The sequence below is a fragment of the Ooceraea biroi genome, chromosome 1, assembly GCF_003672135.1.
Source record: "Ooceraea biroi isolate clonal line C1 chromosome 1, Obir_v5.4, whole genome shotgun sequence".
Lineage (NCBI taxonomy): Eukaryota > Metazoa > Arthropoda > Insecta > Hymenoptera > Formicidae > Ooceraea > Ooceraea biroi.
In genome coordinates, this window is record NC_039506.1 from 124,365 (window position 1) to 143,304 (window position 18,940).

Sequence of the window (18,940 nt, forward strand, 5' to 3'; positions counted from 1 at the left end):
CGCCGCAGCCGTATGCCTAGCGGCTCTATAAACTATAAGGCACCCATAGTAAGATACCGCGTTTTAACGGACGTTAATGTCCTTTCTGAAACTCTGTCTCGGTTCTTGTCGATTTCGTCGATTCCAAACGTTCTCCAATGATTCTCCGTCTTCTCGTAAAAAACGCAACTGTTCCTTATTTCTGTGCGCGCATTGCACTTTCTTGCAATTTTCCATCGCAAGAAACGCAATCATCTTACGTTAAAAAAAGCATTTTCAGGAGTTGTTCGCATGTATATCATAAAACGCGAAGGAATAAAAAGTTCGACGATACGTTTCGTCTAACTTGAAACTTCAAACACAGGCGATTGAGTAAAAAGGCATGCCTTCGGGATTCATTTCGAGGCAGGGTACAACATGAGGGGACCCCAATGTGGTACCCAAGCACGTACACGTGAATACAATGAGAACGCGGCTATCGGTTTAAAGTGAATTTAAACCTACCAGAGAAACTGTAAAAATTGCAGATTTCGCGGATTTACGATGTTCATCCCGAGCCGTCTGAGTTACGGCGCCTCGTACCCCCTGTCGCATTTACAAGCCCGTCGTGCATGCGCCTTGCAGAACGCGCCGGTTTTGCGCGTTACACTTTATACGCGTCCCAGGGCCACGGTCGCGGCACTTATATCGGCAGCCCCGGTGTAAGGTTACGAGAATAACGAAGAAACGCTCGCCGTGGACCTAATAACAATTAGGATTTACCGTTCGCCTCGTTCCAATAACGTAAATCTTTACCGGAAAGGCGGGAGGAAATGGCGCGCCGGCCGTAAAGTCGTCTTTATCGAGTCCTTCGCGAGCGGTACTCCTCTTTCATCGATGCGTCGAGGTTGTAGCAACACGATTGGTGCTAAAAAAATATAAAAAATATCCTATGATATGTGACTTGAATAAATAAAATATCTTTCCTTCCAATTTTGCCGGCATCGACGTCGTCGATAACGTTTCAATCGAATTTCTCGCTTTTAATGTTGTTTCGCGTTCAACGTGATAAGTTTATGATTGTGTAAATGTAATTTTTATATTAATATACACCTTGGAATCTGACGGTTATACTTTCACGAGAAGGAATAAGTGTCTAAATAAATTAGCGTGTTTAATTATCTAACGTTTGCGATGCTTATAACATCCATAAGCGAAACAAGAGCTGGTTTAATCACATTTAGCGTGTACATAATTGCAACGAACGTACGCGGAGCTCCGTCTTTTATATATTAAAATCCATCGTACTCGCTAGAAGTTTGTCCGCAGGATCAGACGCGTGACGACCTCGTAAAGAGGAACATTTCCGCAATTTACGTCGCGGCCGCGTTTGCATCCGCAGACTCACGTGTGCATGCCCGTTTAGTGATGCACTTATACGTTACGAAGAGCCACGTGCGTGGAGAAGCGTGGATAGCTTCACGCATCCACGAGTCCGCGGAAATATCTGCGGCTTCATAAATGAAGGATCGAGTGGATGAAGGCGTGTGTCACGGTTTATAGTATTTCAAGATTACCAGCGTCAAATTTGCGGTTTATGGTCACCGTGATGGAGAGAGAATCTAATAACGTGCATTACGCTCACTTACATCTCGCGTATAATAGCCTTCGCGCAAAATGTTATCGTGCTATACCAAACGAATAATACGTGACAAATTTATAAACTTGTACTTCATGATCAGAATATTTACAGAACTTTCCTTCCTTCTTTCTTGACGTTCTCGTCACAAAATTGAGGAAAAACGCTTGTTTGTTCCATTACGTGTGCTCTTCTGCATCTTCTTCATCTACTTATCTCCTTCCTCAGATATCTCTTCCAGGATCGTGACGACGTCGTTGCCGAGAGCTCTCGCACCCCTTCCGCGGCGAGGGATCGTCCATATTTCGCCGGGTGCGTACTAAACGCCGCGTCTCGGTGCGGATTTTTACAACCGACCCTAGCCGTCGAAGCAACATTTACGGCGCACGTTTCTTGTTGCTCGCTCGGCGACGCCGCGCCACGCCGAGGGTCCGCGCGCGCATTCGAAGCCTTCGCAAGAGTCTTTGTCCTCCCTGCACTCGCGAAGCTATTTTCTTTCTCTTCGCTTTCTTCCCGACGTCATGCGCGTCGGTTCAGACGCAGCAGACGCGTTCAACGTGCGAATGCGCATCGACGACGCCGGCGACGAGACGAAGAGTAAACCTGGCGTATACACAGAGAGCGGCATCGGCAGAACAAGAACAAGATGAAGAAAGCGTGGAAGAAACGGTGGGGGCAAACTCACAGCCGATGACTCACCGTAAAAAGAGGGCCAGTGGTCGACTACTCCGATCTGTGTGTGCCCGCGGATTCTTCAGCGCGGATTTTTCCTCTTTTTCTTTCTCTCCGCGATACCGGACACGTACCGGACCGTACCGTGTTCTTTTCACCGTCCTAACGGCCGCTCGTGGAGGAGCGGTGCCGTTGATCCTCGGACGACGTCGTCGATCAAGCCTCTGCAGGCTTGATAGACGATCGCGAACAATCCGAATACCTCGCGGGCTACGCTCGGGAAACTACAAGCGCATGCCGCATGCTTCGATCTAACAATAAGATGGACAAACGATTTTGCACAATTCCGATTAGTACGATTAATACAGGTAGGCGTAAAGCCTAAGACATTCTCAAAGAATGCCTGCCGAAATCCGTTAAGAATTGAAAATCTCCTTAAATGTCTTTGTACATAAAATTCACATACTTGATCAATTCATTTGTACAACTGAGATACGACAACTTGCGTCGAAGCGCTGCAACGTACACACAGAAATTCTAGTCCTTTCGTTGGACTCTTACGTTATAAACGCTTCTGACCTAAATACGGTCGGTCGGAGCTTTTCTCAACTATGATCCGCGAATTCATGAACGCTCTGGGGCTACGCGAGGCTACGCGATCAGATCGCAATCGGTATTGCACGAGCCACGAGTTGTTTATCGATGATGACGACGTTCGGGGAACAAGGCGCTCGTTTCATCCAACTCGGCTCCAACAGTATACTGACGCGTTCTCTTAATCATCGGAGGAGGAACAATGATTCCTCTTCTTAGACTCGTCCCGAAAATGGCAATATACGTTACATCTCTTAGAAGATGTACACATGCACACGAAACGTCGTTCATGCCCACATTGCACCTGAGCCACCACGCACTTTCGATTTCGTTCGGTGAGCTTTTTACGAGCTTGTCGCGTGGATGAGGCTGAGTCAGTGTGTACGTATTGGGGGATGCAAATTGCGGTGCAGCGGAATGAAGCTTAATGTCTTTATCCTTGCGAATCCGGCATCGAACGATGCCACACCCTCGGCGTTTGATTCTTCGCCCGCAAACTGTGCACAGAGCGATAAAGATGTAAACGTTGCACCCGATTATGGTGTTGCTCGTGGGTGCGATTATGCTCCACGCATCGCGCGGTCACGAATTCACTTCGTCCGAGCCGACACGAGAGCATACGCGCCGCGCTCGATTCTTATAAGGATCGAAATGTCGAGGGAAAAAATTCTGCGTTGCCCTATCTCGGATTTCACGTAATAAATGATCGAGCATTGGCGGTTTCGAACGGTTTCCTGAATGGTCGAGTGACGGGACTCTTGCTTCTGGCTTCACGTTTAGATCATGAACATGTATTACTGATACACCTTCACAGACAAGACGGATTAAGCTTATCGGTTCTTACGTGTATCAGGCAAACAAACTCTGTAAATTGACAAAATGACATCTAATTCGAGTGATTAGATACAAATACGTAAATATTAACGTAACGCAATGCACCGGATTCATGTTGTAATTAAACGGAAGTTCAGTTTTACGCGGACAATTTCTGAAAATAAAAGCTAATTAAGCTAATATCATAGATCTGCATTATTTCGCGCGTTCAGAAAGTTGCGCTTCGCAGTTGCCTACATTCTTCAACGATCGGCAGTTAAACAACTAATTTGCATACGCGTGCCCTCACGTGTCTTCGCGACTGGGCGGGTATATTAATAGGAAATCACAAGTATAATTATATAGCATCGAATCAAAACGATACAAAGGCCAGACTACCTCGTTGAAGCGGATGTTCAGTCCATAATGGTAAATCATAGACAATAGGCGCAACCACGACTCTTCCCGATACGGAGATAAAATATGCAAACGTTTATTCGAACGAACGGTGGCACGAAGATGGCTAGAGCTACATGCATACGCGACGCTACATGTATTAAATATACCATTTTTGTAATGTTTTATAATAATTTTTTTTAGTAATAATTAACAAACGGATTGCAAAAGAAACTATCGTAAGGTTACAGACATGTAAAATGCCAACTAAAGCAAATTAATATGTGCATCATGATTAAGAAATAATTACCTATAGATCTAAAGAAAACATTCCACGTTTCCAGGAGAAGGTCGCATATTTAAGTATCAAGAGAACTATTATAACAATAATACGTTCAAGATAGAAAGAAATATTACACGGCCATTGACACCGGAACTCAGTATACGCATTTAAATGCTTGCTTGATCACGCAATTGATGGTGCTGCAGAATTGCGCGACTACTATCGCTAAATATACATGTATATGTATATAATATATATTATCGATACGTGCGCAACGCATTACGCCACGGATATTAATTAATGTTGGTGCACATTGGTATCTCCGTTGTGCGAGAGAGCACGTTTTGTATAATTCAACGGCGTAACGAAAGATCATTGTTCTCATATCCCTAGGAAACGCACGTTTCCAACAGCTGACGCGATCTCGCATGTCGGATTTGCGTAACGCGTATTACGCAATAATCGCGGCAATAACAGCAGCAGCAACAGCAACAGCAGCAACGGTAGAGCCGCGGATCGCAGTCATCGTCATTGTCTCGCGCGAAATATCGATCATCATCTGCGCGTAACCGCTCATTATCACTTCGCTTTGCTCGTTGCATGCCTTCCCGCGCTGTCTCTTATCCGTCTGATTGATAGCGCGGCGATAGTATCCATTCGATACGGTAGAGCAGTTATTAAAGACCGATTGCAGCAATAACGTCTTCAAGCCTGATGTAACTTGAATTTTTTCTATCTATGTATCGTTACCGTAAATATTGGTCGAAGTTAAGAACTGAGAACTTACTTGAATTTCTGCTTCTTTACGGCAACGACTAGTTAATTGTTAGTTAACTTAAAGAAAACTTATTAAAAGAAACTTAAAATACAAAATTAGAACAAGAACAGATATTACAAACTGTTAGCTATAAACTGCAGTAGAATTTAGATTAAATAAGAAAATTGGCCGATCTACGTTAGCTAATCTACTGTGCAATCCAACAGAGATAAGTCTTAAACGACTGTTAGCAGTCGTTCATTTTACACACATTCGTGCGGATCAGTACATAATATATTGATAAAATATATGTAATTATAATTAAAACTAATTTTTTATATTTTGCGGAAATTGCGCGTGAACGTCAGATCTTGTGCCAAAAATGCATCGCTGACACTGGGTCAACGATATTTGTGATATCGAAGTGATCGATTAACCATGCAGCCTTACAAGTTGGAGGTGATGGATATTCATCCACTATCACGCATCGTAATTGACGTAGTCATTCACGTGGCTGGTTGTCGCAATCAAGAAACGACATCCTGCAATTAAAGTACTTACTCTAGTAACGTAGCACTTACGCCAGATCTGGCACGATGAACGGTCGCCAATCATAATGAAATCCGAACGACACCGATTTCTCATCTGGCATCCGTGTAGACGTAATGTTTCCGGTTGAATTGAATTGAGCAAAACCAACTATGCAGTTAATGTCGTTCTTTGATCGCGTGCTGATTTTAGCTAACTTATGTAATTTTATTTTCGTGAAGAATAAGATACACTATTTATTTTTACATTACTTTCTACAGATCTAAAAAATATAATTCAATGATAATTGAGATCTGATATTTGCAGCGTTCGTAAAAAGGAAAATGATTATTAATATTGAGGCCACTTCAGTTAAACTCAATTAAATGGTTAATAATCCACTTAATGCGACTGCTTTTGTAATAAAAACGTACAATGTAAAATCCGCATGCGAGCGACTCACGACGACGTGCGCGTCATTTCGCAATTCTCATCATCGCAAGGCGACGCCTGTACACGAGTCCTTCCGTGTTCCCTTGTGCAATTAAGTAAAACCGCAGAAATGTGACGACTAGCGGATTTCTCTCAGGAAAAACGGATTCCTGCTCTGGGGGAAACACCTCTCGTCGGAGCTGTAAATTATAACAGTATATACCTAGCGTATAATAAAGTGGGAACTCGGATTATTCCTTGCGTTTTACCTGTGACCCGCCAAGTTACAAGAATCAACGGAGTAGAATGGAAATAAATGATTTTAATGCCAATTTCTGTTTTCATAGATTAGAAATTCACACTATTAATTCGTCTTGATTCACATACTTTCGCTTTTATCGTTCTCTACTTTCGCGTTAAGCTATTAGTGTAGTTTACTTTTCTAGAAGCATGATCAGCGAGACGTTACTTCTTCATTTCGCAACTGCAAAGTGAAATCAATTCTATGCGACAGTTTCGTAAAATCCAAAACTTGAACGTAAATTTTACATATTATACTTTATAAAAGCTGCAATCGCAACTAATTACAGCGACACACAGTGTCGACAGAGAAACCTATACATCTGGAATTAAATTAAAATATAATTAAAATAATTAAAATATAATAAAAATATATCAAACTGTAAATGATTTATGATATTATAATAAAAAGTGACACGTGAATATATCGTAGATGCGTAGAACCTTGCCAGGTTGTTGCGATTCCCTCAAACGTTCAATGAAAAAACATCTCTATTACACTTGTCGCTCAAGATCCTTCTTCGGTGTTTTGTACTACATGTTTCCGGTCGCCGTATGCGATCGATCTTGCGGTGTAACGCGTACCCCGTTCGCGCACCTCGCCGATCGTGTACGATGAAACATTACCATTTAATATTCCCGTCTGCGAGCGCACGCAATGCACAGTCTTCGTCACGCAAATCGCGGCGATCGTAAAGGGATTTCGAAAGGTCTGTATGCCCAGACATCCCCCAACTCGCTCACACGTGTCTAGCTCACGTCCTTTCTTTCTCTCTCGGCCTGTGCGCTTCATTTACCCGCTCTCGCTATCCGGGAATGATAGTCGTGTGCGTGTGTATCCGAGCACGTAGATCCTCGCGGCGTCGAATCCGGTTAGATCATCGTCGGCCGTGGTTGTTCGACCCGTCTAGGTGGTCCTCGTGAAAAGGAAACTGCATAATACACATACGTGCGGTTTATTGCGGCGAACACGCGCGATTATGCGCGCGCGGGTTCACCGACACACGAGCTTATTCCGCGTGCGAGCCAGCGAACGAGTATGTGCGCGACGCGCGTCCTCGCGTTCTTCACCGAGTGTAAATTCTAGCGAAGGTAGCAAACTCTGGCGATGGCAACGAAACGTTTCGAATCTCGTTGCAGCGATGATTGTAATGGCACGACGAGATAAAAGACCGGAAGCTGCCTTGAGCAGCTCTGATTTAATGTTTGTCTCCAAAAAAATGTCTAAATACATATTATAAATTGTTATGTCATTTCTACGATCATAAAAATCAGAAGTTATTCTTCCCCGCTAGGTAAAGTGCGAGCTGTAACATAACAATTATAGAGATTAGTAATTAGTGTACCTGTCTCATTACTTGTGCTCCTTGTAACAACGAACGTTCGTTCTGACTTTCATGTTTTCTCACATTTACGGGCAGGACTTTCACGACTGTGATGATGCAGCTGAGATACAAATGTCGAAAGTGAAATGATGTTCTACGTGGTAGTTTTCTTCAATCGAAAAAGTGCACTTTGTACGCTAAAATTTGATTTTCCTTTTCTATTGTAAAATTGGATATTGATATTGTAAAATGAAGTTTCTTCATCGCATATTTATAATTATTTCTAATTAAAAATCTGAAAGAGTGGAAGAGATCGATACGTCAAACTCTAAATGCACGTTGAACATTGCTCTCATACATAATTCGTATTACATAAATTACAGTAAGAAGGCTCAAGAAACGTGTAAGAATTAAAGAAATAAATATTGCGATGCAAGTATCGACGTAATTAAAGTGTACAACACATTATAATACAATTAACTATGTTGTGCGCCTTTTATTTAGGTCAACGTGAGCTTCGGGACGAAAACTGTAGTCTTTCTCGACCAACTTCGCACACTGAGAATTTCCCCAGCTGATTCGCAACGTCTTCACCTACGTATACGGCGGCGTCATACTTGCCAGGTAAAGGTAAGACCGTGGGAGGCGAAGAGAGTACATTTGCGTGGGCCTGTACTCTGTGCCACATCCATTTGTCCCCGTGTCCGTTTCGTTTGTCGACAGTAGTATATATGTGCTGTCGGTCCCGAGATTATCTCCCGCACGAAAAGGAGTTTACCGTAAATCGTTTGTAACGTTACGACCCTTTTGACCAACCGACTGGGTGCTTTCACTCTTCTCCATCAAAATACTCAATCGAAATTGATAATATTGAATGAAGCTAAGACGATGGAAAAAATAAAACAGTAAAAAAACAGATAAAAAGGAATTATTATAGAGCATGTCGAAACAAAATCTAAATTTTCTGTTTTTCAAGAATAACATTTATTGTTTAATATAACATATAAAAAAAGATAATTAACATTGTGCTCATTTATTGATTAATATTACTGCATATAAAATGATTTCAGCAATAGAATAATCACTTAAAAGCACGCAGATACGTTATGACAGTAAATATAGCGAACAAAGTAATAAAGTACATATGTAATAAAATTATAAAAAATAAACACACACAGCAGAGAATAAAAATATGTTCAGTTTGTTCAATTCTGAATTATTTCACAGGAGAGCAAAAGGCATCTCCCGTACGACTGGAACTCGTCTGACGTGTTTGCACGTAATCGCTGTTGCGCCGTTGCCCGATATTATGTACGTATTGTTACATCCGCTTTCATCTCCGGCATTCCTTCTCGAAAGGGAGATTATTGTTACATCCTACGGACGCGCGAGGAATACAAGTGGGAGAAGGCGTGAGCTGTCGACTGATCGGAACGAGAAAATTCGCCGTGATCTGTCCTTTACGAATCAAAAACATACTCGTGCAAAAGCATTGATATATATTTGATGTGTTGAACGCAGATGTGTTGGCGCATTTATGTATTTTTAACATTAATCACGCTATATAAAAAAACTTGATATAAAAATAATTAAATTGTAAATGAAAAGGACAAAAACAAAGAATATTAAAATAATTAAACAACTGAAATAACTGATAAAAAGAGAATTGAGTTGGAGCGCAATTTGTTTTTACAATATGTAAAAGTAATTCGCAAATTATTTCTACACGATGCACCTATGTGTTAATATAGCATCCGTTAAATATAGTTTTAATAATATTTGAGTAACAGTAATAAAAATCAATTATTAAAATACCACGAGTGGTCCCAAGTTCGATTATATTGGTCCGACTGTTACTAGTTCTAATTGGATTCATGAAAACATGAGATGTATCTTCATGGAACTGCAGACCACGCAATCCATTGCGTGCGTTAATGCTTTAAATGCGTCCCCATGAACGAGACGAAGGGATTCGTCTACGGGGTTGATGACCAAGGGTGCACTTGGGTGTGGTATTTTCTAATAACACTAATAGAGGAGGTAAATGTACGTTGGTAAACGTCGCGTCTTGTTGACGAGCCTGAATAAAGCAATATCGGTAGGAAGAAAGAGCCAAATTACAAGTTCAAAAACTCAATGAACACACACAATCCCCATCCTTTTCTGATCGACAAGTGAAACAGTAAGTAAAATGAGTATATTGTCGACGACATAATGTTTATTATCGAGAAAAAGTTACATCGCTTTTTTTTCTTTGGGATAATTGTAAGAAAGTGCAGAATTTTAAACAGCATATAGAAATTGATCACTAAATTACAATTGTACAATTCGTGTGTATGTGTGTGTGTGTAAAAAAAATTGTACATACATACTTTTTACAATATTCATTTCGCTTACCTCGCGTGATCTACCAGGTAAGCGGAATAACTTATTTTGTGAGCAACATTGTACGAGCATCAATTATATATAGTATTCTGTTCGTTCGATAGGCATAGAGATATATATATATATGTAACATATTCAGTTTATTAACTTAAAAATGTTAGGAAAATTATCGGTTTCATTGGAGTGCCGTAAACTTTCTTGTAAAAAGACATGAGTGCATTTTATCTCTTAATGCAACGGTCTCATTATTATATAATATGTATTCTGAAATGACACAGAACGATCTACTAAAACGTGTGATAATTATTGTTCAGCAAATACAAAGCACAAAATCATTAACAATGTGCTTCTTGTCCAATATTATCCTTTCTTAAACTGGACATGTTATGTGCGAGGTTGTGATTAAACAGTTGCATCTATTGTATTATTATCAAAGATTACTTAGCATAAGATGTGAAATATAACTCGCGATAGCTTTATATAGTATATCGAGCAGAAATCTAACAGTGAATTTGCAATAATAATTTCTTTCTATAAATCATATTTAATGCGTTTATGAAATGTTTTTATTTCATATAATAAAAACATAATATATCAATATGCACAACAGTTTAAAAAATGTTATGCACAAGATATCACCTAATTAGTTACTTAGGAAATGATCTCTTTCGATGTTTCGATTTAATGCATCATCTGCGGTGGCTGCCGAAAAAATGTACAATTTTTATTCCAGATTAGCACGACTTCGCATTAATTTATTTAACAAAATGCATTATCTCTTTTCCAATTGCACTACTAATAACATTACGTAAAAGTTTCCACGTGTGATGGACACGCATGGTCTTCCATGAAACCAACAAATTTCAACTTACGATCTGTAATTCTCTCACTCTCTATCTCTTGTTCTATACTACTTCTCAACTTTTATAAACATAAGAAAAATTGGCTACAAGAGGAAATACAAAATATTTTTCACGTAACTCAAAAGCTCACATTGTTTTCTTTCTTGATATTTTTTTTCATTTATATACTGTAATTTTAAAATCCTTAAATCAAGATGCAATAATAAGCATTTATTTACACAATGCGTATTAGTCTTCCTAACTTTAGCTTCGTAAACTTTTAACGAAACTGATATTAGCTCGTTTTCTTAACAAAAATCATAACGAGCTTTTATACTGTAGACGAGATTATATACTGTAGACTATACTCTGTAGATATTTTAAATAAATTTGTTTAAAAATATTATGCCAAGATTATATATGTGTATGTGTACACAGGTACACATATACATGCACATATATACACAGGTTGTGTGCGTGCGCGCTCCAGGAAAAAAAGTCAATATTCTTGGAGGTGATATCGGACATTTGAATTTTTAAAAATTTATTATAAACTAAAAAAATGTGAACAATAAAATAATGTAAAAAAATGTGAAACAATGAACACTTGAACAATAGATATTAGTACATGGTATCTCTTTCTCTCATCAATAATTTTGCAACTACATCATATTCAAATAATACATATGTATCCCGGAAACTTGGTTTGGAATAGGATTCATACGAACATTTTGCTTAAAATGTCCGATACTCGATACTATCATCTCCCAGAAAATAAGAAACCTTTCTCTCTGAAACGCTCCGTATATATACGTACACACATGTATATGTATACGCACATAATATTTATATATATATCTTATTAATATAATTTTTTCCTTATTAATAACATATATAATCTTAAGTTTGTTAATGTCAGTTTTAAGAAGTTCTTGATAAAGTGAATTATATACTTTTTTACAATATCATAATTATACATTTGCGTTTTACTTCGCTACCACGTCACTACAATATCTTTATAAATTATTATGTGTACCTAATGCACTAGTGGCAAAAAAAGTTCTTGTACCATGCATATGGATCACACTGCAGTTCCAAAAAGCAGCTCTATTAGAGCTGTACAAAGTACTTTTAGATGACAATACACTGCACTGATTGATTCTTTTCTGTACACATTTACGTTGTGTCGTGACTGCTTCCTTATTTTTTGTTTGAAAATACATACACTAACACTGGGAATAAAACATTGGGCTAATAAGGTAGGTAGATTTTCTTCTTATTATTACGAAATATTTATTATTACGAAATTGTCTGTAATATGTTTATACTACCACTATTTTCTTCTTCTTCTTCCTCTTCCTCCTATAAGAGAGAAAAAAAAAATAGATTAGACACACATGGATACACTCATTGAACTTGATGTAATAAACATGTATATGTAAAAATTCCAGTAAAAATAAATCAAATACATTTTATATATTTTTTTATATTTTATAATCCTGATGGATGATTAAAAACTCATCTGTAATATAGATGCAAAAAAGAGTTCAACTGAAATACAAATACCTACACTTACTTCATCAAAGCCAAAGCAAGTTTCCATTTCTTTCTGCAGCTTTGGATCGCTTTGGGTATTCTGCGTTGAAGCTTTAGATGCGGTGGGGGTAACGGCCTCTATCTTCAAGTCCTGCATTTCCAAAGCTTCCTCTTCTACTTCATCAACTTCTTCGCCAGTGCCTGTTACTATACCACTTTCTTGACTTAAGGGATCTTGCATCACTAGTTCTCCATCTTCAGTCGCAACTGTCATCTGTTATAAGGAATCATTTATTACAATAATTTCTATATTCTGATATGCGATGTACTCTCCGTAATCATTATCCGTAATTTCATGGAACATATTATGAAATAATACATAATATGCCAAGATAAATTTATCCTAGTATTATATAAATTTATAAATTATTACAAAAATAGAAAGGGTTATCGGTGTGTGTCGTAGGTTGCTACAGTTACGCGCAACATGGTGGACACAGAGTGTACTTGCTGTTTTTATTTATACTGTGTTTTTACTGCTGTTTTAGTGTAAAATTCATGTTAATCATTTATATGTTACATTTCTTATTACTTATTCAAAAGAAGTCTTCTCTTGAAATTCTTCAAATGTTTCGTGATATTGTACTCACTTGTTCGGTTCCTTGATTGTCAGCTAACTGAATCACTTCTAGCACGACGTACTGCTGGCCGTCGCTACCCTGGACAGCCATCATGTCTTCTTCCTCCTCCTCTTCCTCCTCTTCATCATCATCGTAACCTTTAAGTTTAGAAGCTAAATCACCTGTTGTTACACTACAACACATGGATATTACTCAATGATCTGCATTTAGATCATATCGTAAGTGTCCCTGTGAATTTCACATCCCTTATGCGTATCATGTGTTAAACCTAATCTCTTTTTAGTCGTTATTCATTTGATTCGCAATGCTAACCGAACGAAGCAGCGTAAAGAAATCACTGTACATTCGTGAATATAAACGTACGCCGGTGTTTTATAAGCAGCGTGATTTCTCCAAGATTTCTCTACTCTAATTTTAACTAAATATCGTTTAATATATTACCTGTCATTACTTCAACGCGCTGGCCATCGATAATTTGGATCTTTTTCTGTCTACCGATCTTGAGAGCTTGCTGTTTCTCTTGCAGAGATGACTCAGGGTCGTGTACAGCCATATGTCGAATAAGATTTCCTTTGTGTCTGTATAAAAGAACGTTTCATTAAGGTCATTAAGAATATCGACAGTAGATCGATAACGATCGATCGCTTCAATACGGTTGATCTCTCGTCGGCATACCTAAACGCTCTCTCGCACTCGGGACACTGATGCGTCTTCTCTTGCGGTGGTGGCGGAATGTAAGCGGGGTTGTGGTAGAGGTTGCTATGCCGTTTGAGTAATTGCTTTTGTCTAAACGATTGGAAACAATTTTCGCACTGATACGGCTTCTGATCGGTGTGGATGAGCATGTGACTTTCTAAATGACGCGCCGATATGGATGCATAGGGACACAAGTCGCACTTGTAACATTTCTCACCTTCGTGCGTCTTGCTGTGTAACTTGTAGCTATATCTGCAACGATACGATTAAACAGTTTGTACAATTTCGCAAAAAAAAAAACAAATCCCAGGCAGGAAAACGAAGCAGGAAATAATTTCTATTTCACATCTCGTCGCAATGCAATCCGAATCGTAACGCGTGTCACTCTCCAAGCGGTTTACTTGCACGTACCTATCCGGGAATGTTTTTCCGCAACGCTTGCACTTGAGCGGCTTGTCCGACGTGTGTAACTTCTGTACATGAATTCTGAGATCGGTTTTTCTACCGCACGTGGCTGGACATAACTCGCAATGAAATACTGGTTTATTGCCTGCTGCAACAAAACTCATCCTTATAAGAAAATCAATTCTGCAATATATATGTACGTGACATATACTTGATTTCTCTTTCTCTATAAATAACACACAAAAAAAAGTAGACAGCAACACGATAACACACGATGTAACTTACCATTATGTATTAATTTATGCGCCTTCAGACTGTTGGATTGGGTAAACCTCGCCTGACAGAAGTCGCACTCGTACGGCTTCTCTCCAGTGTGAATACGAAGATGACGCTTAAGCTTGAAGGTATCGGGACTGGCATATGTACAGTGCGGACACTAAAGAATTAATCATGCGTTAAGTCATTAAACAATATAGAATTTACACATTTAAAGTGCAATCATATCGAACTTATGATTTTTTTTGTGATACATGTATGTGTTTCATCGATCGACTCGCCTAGAAGAAAAACTGCGATAAAACATACTTGATAGGGCCGCTCGCCTGTGTGGCATCTAATGTGTCTCTTCAGTTTCGATAGCTCGACAGATGCGTAATCGCACTCGTGACACTTGTGCGGTTTTTCATGAGTGTGTCTATATCGGACGTGTCTCACAAGTTCACCTACAGCAAACAAACATATTCGTAATCTCGATTTCAAAGGTGTTATTCTTGAGCGTTATTTTTAATAGAAAGACTATATAAGGTAATCCTTGCGATCACACAATTTCCGTAACATATGTATAAGAAGGAAATATGAATACGACTAATAACATACCAGAGGTTGTGAATGCGCTGTCACAAAATTTACAACGATGAGGCTTGGTCCCGGTGTGAGTGTTGACATGATTCTGCAGCGAAGCCAGAGTCTTGAATCCTCTCTCACAAACGCTACATTTATGCGGTCGCTCCTCCGAGTGGGATTTCATGTGCCGTGACAAAAGATATCTATTACAGAGGCAAGTTATTTCAACCGTTCTTCACCACTTCTCACAATGCTAATTTCGATATATAATAATAAATCAGACATTACGATGTAATATATAGATACAAGCAAAACGCATAACATAGTACCGTTTTGGGCTGGTGTAGTTGCAGTAATTGCACATATGGGCCTGCGTGACCGTCTGAGATTTCTTCGGAAGGAACTTGACGATCTTGGTCTTGTCATCCTCCGTCTCGGATTCCACTGGAGCTTCATTATCCTCGTTGTCCTCAAAGTCATATACAGTGAGATCTTGTTCGCCTTCCGCCTCCTCCCCCTCACCAGTTGCCGTCGCCGTTGCTATTTCACCCTCCACGGATTTGCTCTCCTTCTCGTCCGCCTCGGGTTGCTGAACTATCAAGACATAGCTGACCTCTCCAGGATTCGTGTCCGATGGTACTATCGTGACGGTTTGATATGCATCGCCGGAATTGATCACAACTTGATTATTTTCGCCGTTTCCCACTTGTTCCTGAAATTGATTCTCGCGTGTAAAGGACGTACCTCGAGCACCTTGGAACCGCTGTAGCGATCTATACTTACATCCTCGTCACCCTCGACGTTCTCAAGCTCTTCGATCTCCTGATACTGCTCATCCTGAGCCGCATTCATCTGCGCGAGTTCACCTTCGTTCTGCACATCGGATTCCTCTACTTCTTGGATTTGCACTTGCGTCATTACAGGTGCCTCGTCACTGTTCGCCTGGTAATAATACTGACCAGACTGATCAACAAAGTACGTGCCACCTTCCTCTCCACCGGACAATCCCTCCACTTGTTGCACTACATTAAAATAGACACGTAAACAAAACACTGTTTGGCATGCACACGCAACATAATAATCACAAAAAAGGAAGACGCTGCTGTAGATACTAACATTGTACATGTTGCAACTGTTCGCCTTGTCCTCCCTCTATCTCTTTATTAAATGTCTCGAGATAAGTTTGTATCTCCGTAACAGATTCTTGCCCCTCTTCCAACTTTATGGTTGCTACATTACCCGACATGATTGCAACATTTAATTCATACAACGGCTTGAATATTATTATTCATCAATCTGAAACAAAGTATTACTCATGTAGATGTATGTAGACAAATAAAGCTGAAACTATATTTAAGCCGTTGCTAAATTAGTACAGTAAATATCACTTGTAACTTGTGCTTTAATAAATAAAAAAAAACAAACATGAAACTGACAATGTTAAATATGCACCGCATACAACACATTTCTCTTTCTCAAATTTACCATACAGTACTATCGTTATTTTTAAGATAAGACACGTGATAATTTATTGGTATGTTTTAAAGAATGCAAGTACTCCTCACAACAAACGATAAACAACAAACAATGTATCGCTTCAACCCTCTTCTCTCATTCTCTGACGATCAAAGTTTGCATACTTAAAGTGCGGCAAGTCTACGTCGCGGGGAAGGAAAACGAGCGCGCCTACAAAATAGACTATCTCGATCGCCGTGAAAACCAAAAATCGCGCCGCGGGTCGATACGCATGACGCCGTGTTCCCGGGCACGTCGCCTGTCCACGTTATCGTCGCACGCACTTGGAACCCACGGACGAGTCATGATTCCCACGGTACGAGTATCGCCGCGTAGGGCGCGATGCGCCGAAATTAAAGAGCGAAAAAATCAATAATCGCGCGGATCACGACGTGGAAAGAAATTTGCGCCGAGGTGTTCGGCGGGCGCGCGTGCGAGCGACGACGACGACGACAATGTCCAGCATCCCGAGCATGTCCCATATCAACCCACGACGGCGGCGCTCCGGCTTCTCTCTCTCGAAGTTTCTCGGTACGCGCAACAAGCACGGGCGCGCGACGATCAAGGGCGACGGTGCGCCGCGGTGGCGACGCGCGCCATGTGAACACGCGAAGAAGCGACCAGCGGCGCTAGGAGACGGAGACGGGAACCGAGACGACGACGACGCCGCCGCCGCCGCCATGGGGCACGCGAGGAATTCGCTACAATGGGCGACGCTGTTGGCGACGGGCCGAGACGAGGTGACGTAGGAGACGATCGGCGCGTGGAAACGCGGGTGGTACCTGGGGGGCACCGTGATCGCGGATCGCGTCGCAGCACATCGACGGGGGCCCACGAGGTCGCGCATTCTGTCGGGGAGCTGTTAAGATAACTCGCTTGCTTTCGATTTCAGGACACAGGGGGCATTAACGACAAAAATTTCAGAAAATCACCGTCGGCGCTGTCATCAATATGGAGGACACGAGAGACTGACGATGCCGTGTATTGCGCCGCGTGCCGCCATGGGACGGCTGGTCGTTCGGGCGTGTCCAGGTACCCTCCACGAACCTGAGAAAGGTATCGGCAATCCTTACCGTTTGTCAGCGTGAAACTGTGCTCGATGCCTACGACTGAGCAGCCACAAAGCGTCTAAATATTCACTTACCTCACGTAAACTCACAGTCGTTCGTGTGAGGGCGTTGTGTAAGAGCTACAATATGGCCGACCGAACTGCAAGGTTCAAATGCTGCGCGTCAACGGCTGCGCACTGACGTGCCGTGCTCAGGCGATCGTGCGTTCACGTCGTCCGCGTTCGCCGTTCTCCGTTATTTCCGGGTGCGGTTCAGGTCTGCGTACCTCGAACCTTTTCAATCTCGATTCTCTTCGTTTTAAGGCACGGATAAATTTGTAGAACTACAGCGTTTAACACGTTGGTTCAACGTGTATGCATATCGCGAGAAGCCGACCAATCATGAGCTCTCATACATTTCGACACGAAAGGAGCCATATTGGTGCATTCCTTGCACTCGGTTCCATGTTATTTCTTGAATGTGTATGCTCGTGTGATTATACAAGGTATCTCAGCAAATGGCGTATGGGTGCTCGCCCACTGAGCCAGTATAACGAAGAAGGAGAATACAAGGTATCTGAAACCTTTATTCTTCGTGAAATATACACCTATATATATGACTTTTATAATTCTAAAGCTCCTTGCACAATAGGCGATAGCGATAGGCGAAATTCGGAAATTTTGTCGCTATTGCCCGTTCCGTTTTCCATTCTGCATTAGCATATGCATTTTCTAGTGTTGGAATTTTCTTATCGCTATCGCCTATTGTGCAAGGGCTTAATACTTGAATGTAACACGTATTCCGACGTAATAACCAATCACGTTCTAGCTTTTATTTGAAATAACAGAACGTTACTGAAAATAACTGAACGTGATTGGCCTATTGGCTCGATTGATCGTATCGTTTTTTTACTGCTCAGAATGCACAGAAGTTTTTGTGTAACAAAAGTTTACATATGTATTGTATATAATATTATTCGAAATCGATGATTTCAAAAACTGACCAATGGCAACTCTTACTTCTTACTACTTAGGGTCACTTCGACCAACTTTAATCGTCGATTAACTCACTCTTCGTCCTTTTCTAACTACCTGCCTTAGAAAGAGACAAAGAGTGAGTTAATCGACGATTAAATTTAGTCGAAGTGGCCCTTACTGCCATTGTAGAATGGGTTTAAGGTCCGTCTACAACTCACTGAATGTTACTAGGGATTATCTTTTTAAAGTGTTGGTAGAAACAGGCATAGAAATCATGGTTGACGCATGCGTATGACATACGACTACGTCTTCCAACTGATTGTAGACGGAGCTTAAAACATAGTGTCGCCAACT

General features: G+C 40.6%; 1 protein-coding gene and 1 pseudogene across 8 annotated transcripts; one reads left to right on the forward strand and one right to left on the reverse strand.

Annotated features, from left to right (window-relative positions):
* Positions 1-9,895: 9,895 nt before the first annotated feature.
* LOC105288138 (transcriptional repressor CTCFL) lies at positions 9,896-17,840 on the reverse strand. Of its 8 annotated transcripts, none has more exons than XM_011354161.3 (13): positions 17,705-17,840; positions 16,162-16,341; positions 15,829-16,067; positions 15,375-15,757; positions 15,079-15,248; positions 14,788-14,924; positions 14,488-14,638; positions 14,209-14,350; positions 13,777-14,049; positions 13,543-13,679; positions 13,111-13,238; positions 12,495-12,734; positions 9,896-12,286 (listed from the first exon to the last, which is right to left on the reverse strand). In XM_011354161.3, the coding sequence occupies exons 2-13, from the start codon at positions 16,289-16,291 to the stop codon at positions 12,224-12,226; spliced, it is 2,193 nt and encodes a 730-aa protein (XP_011352463.1). In that variant the 5' UTR covers positions 16,292-16,341; positions 17,705-17,840; the 3' UTR covers positions 9,896-12,223. The 8 variants fall into 8 exon arrangements, with proteins under 8 accessions (XP_011352463.1, XP_011352464.1, XP_026824334.1 ...); XM_011354162.3 differs by lacking the exon at positions 17,705-17,840 and adding an exon at positions 17,634-17,652; XM_026968533.1 differs by lacking the exon at positions 17,705-17,840 and adding an exon at positions 17,493-17,607.
* Positions 16,865-18,612, forward strand: LOC113563194 (annotated as a pseudogene).
* The last annotated feature ends 328 nt before the right edge of the window (positions 18,613-18,940 follow it).